General features: G+C 36.2%; 1 protein-coding gene across 1 annotated transcript in view; it reads left to right on the top strand.

Moving 5' to 3' along the window:
• The window catches only part of LOC113813431 (leucine-rich repeats and immunoglobulin-like domains protein lambik), a 71,915-nt gene that overhangs the window by 66,118 nt on the left and 797 nt on the right, over window positions 1–5,000 (top strand). The window contains exons 7-12 of the mRNA XM_070132655.1: window positions 168–311; window positions 454–597; window positions 809–1,886; window positions 2,000–2,201; window positions 2,354–2,785; window positions 3,282–5,000. The exon at window positions 3,282–5,000 is cut by the window's right edge and continues 797 nt beyond it. Of these exons, the coding sequence (XP_069988756.1) occupies window positions 168–311; window positions 454–597; window positions 809–1,886; window positions 2,000–2,201; window positions 2,354–2,785; window positions 3,282–3,814 (2,533 nt within the window). The 3' untranslated portion in view covers window positions 3,815–5,000. The remainder of the gene's footprint in view (window positions 1–167; window positions 312–453; window positions 598–808; window positions 1,887–1,999; window positions 2,202–2,353; window positions 2,786–3,281) is intronic.

Genomic DNA, 5,000 nt, shown 5'->3' with positions numbered 1-5,000 from the left:
TTTTGATTCATGAATATGATAAGGTAAAGATTTGATTGATTTGAGGTATACAAAACTTTTATTATTTAAAGCTATTACCAGTACTGCCTTCTTAACTTAAAATAGTTCTGGTTTTATACTGCTCAGGTAGGGGTCATGTAGTAAACTTATTGACCTTGTTCTTACAGGCTTCTTGACTACAACAACATTACCACAATACGCAAGGGATTATTGTTTGGTCTGTCCTCTTTGACACACTTGTCTCTGAGTCAGAACCAGATTGATTCCATTCGTCCAGATGCGTGGGAGCCGACAAAGCATTTAAAAACTTTGTAAGTCTTCTTTGAATGTTGAGATGTTATATGGAGTCTTGTAGATTTTAATTCTCTGAAAAGTGATACAGGCGGAAACAATAATTTTATTGTAAAAAAGTTTAGATATTAATTTTTTTTTCTTTTTTTTCTTTTCTTACAGGGATCTAAGTAACAACAGACTTGTATCACTCAGAGAAGGAACATTCAGAGCTCTGGGAGCCTTGACTGAACTCACTCTCTCTCACAATCACTTAGCTCATATTGAGCGGGATGCATTTGCGCCAACTTCAAGTCTCCTCACACTGTAAGTTATATTTCCTTCCTATTTAATTGAGTAGAAAAAAACAAAATATATATTTTTTTTCTATATTAATATTCTGCCAATCACACTTGAGAAATCAATTATCAACTCCGTAATTTGTTCCAAGTTCAAGCAGAGAGATAAACACTGTTTTATGAGAAATATGAAAATGAAACAGGAATGATATATATATAAATCCATACTCTTTCCTCAGGGACTTGTCTCACAATCAGCTAAGATGGAGTGTTGAAGATAACAGTGGGGCCTTCAGTCGACTGGAGAGAGTTCACACACTGTCTTTGGCCTATAATGGAATAGAGACAATACATGCTGAAACATTCACTCCACTCAGGGAACTTTCATCATTGGATATGAGGGGAAACCAGATTCGAACCCTCCCTCATAATCCTTTTATTGGACTGAATCGTTTAACATCAGTCCAGTTAAATACTTCCAGTCTTGTATGTGATTATCATTTGTCATGGCTTCCAGGCTGGCTGTCAAGTTTGTCTTTCAATAACTCCTCAATTATTGCTTCTTGTAGTTATCCCAACCGGTTGCGAGACCGACCTGTAGCCACAATTTCCAGCAGGGACTTTGCCCGTGAATCTTCCCCACGCCCAATTATTAGTCAGTCGCCAAAAGATCAGATTGCACTACGTGGGGCAAATGTTACTTTAGCATGTGTTGCTGAGTTTGGAAGTGAAGGCGACCAACCAAAATTTATGTGGAGAAAGAATAGCCAGTTGTTGGTAAATTTTCAGTTAGAAACTCTTGTTAGTGTTGTGGGAGGAGATGGTGAAGGAGGAGCCAAACACAATGTCACATCCTTGCTCCATCTTCAGAATGTGTCAGATGAAGATACTGGAGAATATCAATGTGTAGTTCGTAATCATTTTGGAGCAAGTTATTCTCAGCGTGCTAATATGCAAGTGCATGTATTTCCTTACTTTACTAAGAGACCTGCAAGTGTAGAGGTTCGTATTGGAGATGTAGCTAGATTAGAATGTGCTGCTGAAGGCTCCCCAACTCCAGAAATATCATTAGTAAAGGATGGCATTGATTTCCCAGCCGCTCGTGAGAGAAGAATCCATGTTTATAACAACGAAACAATATTCTTCATTAAACCAGTAAAATCTGATGATGAAGGACAATACACATGTATTGCAAAAAATGCAGCTGGCGTAGCATCTTCTCATGCATCACTGACAGTACGAGAGACTCCAAAATTTACTAAAGGCCTGAAAGACAGAGTTGCAAGACTTGGTGATAATGCTGTTCTAGAATGTCAGGTAAGAGAATAAAAGAGCTTTGAAAGTTCATACTGATATAAACAGTTCATAATTTATTGTGGAAGTGAGTGTAAAATTATGAATTAATCTTGAAATAATTATTCTTGTTTCAGGGCACTGGGAAACCTACACCAAAACTGACTTGGACCAAAGATGGTGATGTTATTAAAGAAAATGAACATTATGTATTAGTTAAGGACAGTCAATATTTACTGATTTTGGATACGAAAATGGATGATGCTGGGACTTATGTGTGTGAACTTACAAATATACTTGGAACAGTGCGAGGACCAATAAATCTGTCGATAAGAAGAGGTAAGTTGAGACAAATTCCTAACTTGTAGTAATGATTTTTTCAATCTAAGTTAATGAAGTTTATATACATATTATTTTCTAGAATAATTTTATAAGTACATACATGTACATAGAGAACTTATATATATATAAGTATTCTAACTCTCTTGCAGATATAACTTCTACATCAACAACAACTGGAATAGTAATGATGGCAGTTGTAGGCTGTGTTGTCATTACCTCACTTGTTTGGGTCGTTATTATATACCAGACAAGAAAGCGACCCCAGGCTGGATCATTAGGACCACCACCTGCCTATCCAAGGGAAGATGTTTTGGGGAGGTATCCTGCCCACCTTCCAACCCATCATCATCTGCCATCAGACCTTGTGCATACTTTCACTCCACTTCTGGCCAATTCACATGAGACTTACACAACAGCAGGGCAAGACAGTGGCTCTGAGCACTCCAGTGGCAAGGACAGTGGGACGGGAGATTCAGCCCAGCGGTCTAATGAAGACCTTCTTCCTCTTGATCTTTCACGCCCTGGTCTTAGGCGGTCACTGATTATCTGTGCTGATAATGGGTCAGCTTCAGTTTTAAGAGGTAAGTTTTTTGATGCTACAATTAATGTCATGTTAATTTGTTCCAACTTTACTCAATTATGTAATTTTCAGGGTGCTTTGGAAATAAGTTTATCCTGATAAATTGAAAACACATAATCAGTAAAAAATAAGCACATTATTTCAGCCAATCATACATTTAAAGTTTTTCTCACATGCACATATACACATTTGTATTACAGGTGTTGGAATAGAGCTCTATATCATTCTTCACCTTGTAATAAAAGCTATTATGTTTTAGATTTTTATTGCAGATAAACATCTGTATAACACTTACTTTTTAAATTTTTAATAGTATTGTTTTTCTTACGAGATGCATACACTTCAAAAAGAAATCATGAGAATTCCAAAATACAAGTAGAGGTGTTTTGTGGTACAGTTTTAGGACATTAAAGGTATTATAAAAAAAAGACTTTCTCCAATGTTTTGACTTGTTATATTTTTGGAATTTTCCTTATCAATTTACTCTTTCCTAACAGGAGCCAGTGCAGTAAGTGTTGGTCCAAATGGAGAACTCGTGGGATGTGAAGATGCCCTTGGCCGTCCAAGACTATCTACATTTAGCCCTCATCTTTCCCCTGGAAGCTATAGTCCTAATCAGTATACTGCCAGTCTAAGAAGGGGTTCAAATTCACGTCGCCACCCAGTACCATCACCAACCTCACCTTCAGCTTCTCTACCTCGGGGTCAACACCTTTGTCAGACGGACGATCGTGTTCACCCTTCTGTGCTTACCTCTCCCTCTCCTTCAACTGAAACATGTGGACATTATAGTTCACATGTGGTACCAGTTTTAATGGATGACCAAGAAGAAGCTGGTAGTAAAAATATAGACCCTGTTGGTGATCCAGTAGGTGAATCATTAGTTGTAAATAGTAGTGATAGTGACACAAATAACCTAAGAACAGTGATTTGCAGTGCTGGGGATGGCCGCAGTGAACTGGATTTAAGGTTAGAAACTGCAGAAGTGAAACATAATAGCATTCCTAAACAGACAATTGAATCCAGATAATTTTTAGTGACTACTATGGATTATAAAGTAACTGGAATTGCACCGTCCACCACTAACGTATTAACCGTTTCTAGTTACCAGGTTTCATTAACAGCATTCCATATATTGAAAAATGAGAATGTTTTTAATAAACAATAAATTTATAAAGAGCACAGATAGATAGTCTAGTAGTTATAATAGTGAATTGCATTTGAACAAGCTGACTTAACCAGTAGAGATAACATTTTACTGTGGTGGATAGGTGCAATTTTTTGTTTTTAAGTACCTGTCTGGTGCCATAGTAGTTCCAGTGCTGCCAGTGTCAAGTTGTACAATTTTGTTTTCATTGTTGATGGCCTATTGGTGTTGTAGCAATCTTTGTATACTCAGTACTTTGGCCTTTAATGTAATCTGGCTTAATTATCTGTGTATACTAAAACTGTGTACATGTTTATACTTTGCAAGAACTTTCTTGCATATTCACTTGGATGTAAGAAATTTCATTCATCATTCATATGGAATATCAGAATGATTTTCCCTTTCCAGTCCAGCCTTTGTAGAAGTTAATGAGACTTGTGCTCTGTGAGCATATGATTAATTCTGTGACATTTTTAACTTCTCAGCCATCTGAAGGGCTCCATTTGTAGAGTAAGCCAACAACATGCATTCTCCGTGATACCAAGGTACTGAAAGTACCATAGGAAATTTGTGGTGCATTATTAGGTTCTTAAGTTTTATTTTCATACATTGTCTTTATTAGAAAGAAAGTTTTAGTGTTCCTTGTCTGAGAATATTTTTATATTCATTTTTGATTTTATGTAGTAACAGTTTTGCTTTGTATAACAAATGTACAGTTGCTTTATAGTATAGATGCAATGTTGGATGATACCAAGTGCAAGAAGCTACAAGTGAAGATGATATGATTTTTTTATTTTAATTTCTGATAAAATTAGGAAAGCACTGTCATTTGTTTGTAGACTAAATGTATCAAGTTCAAATGCCTCAAAATATGTGTTGTGAAATAGGTTAATGAACTAAGCCCAGTCAAGCATTAAGCTGTTACTGTTATTACAGGCATTTATCACAAAATTGTATTTTAAGCTTGAAACTAGTCACTTATTGGACATAGTTATTATGTCACAACCTGTTATGTCATCACTGATGGTCATTGTATTACAATTTAGATAAACATGTATATACCAAATTA

Source organism: Penaeus vannamei, chromosome 18 (assembly GCF_042767895.1).
Source record: "Penaeus vannamei isolate JL-2024 chromosome 18, ASM4276789v1, whole genome shotgun sequence".
NCBI lineage: Eukaryota > Metazoa > Arthropoda > Malacostraca > Decapoda > Penaeidae > Penaeus > Penaeus vannamei.
This window is presented reverse-complemented; position numbering and strand designations above follow the sequence as displayed.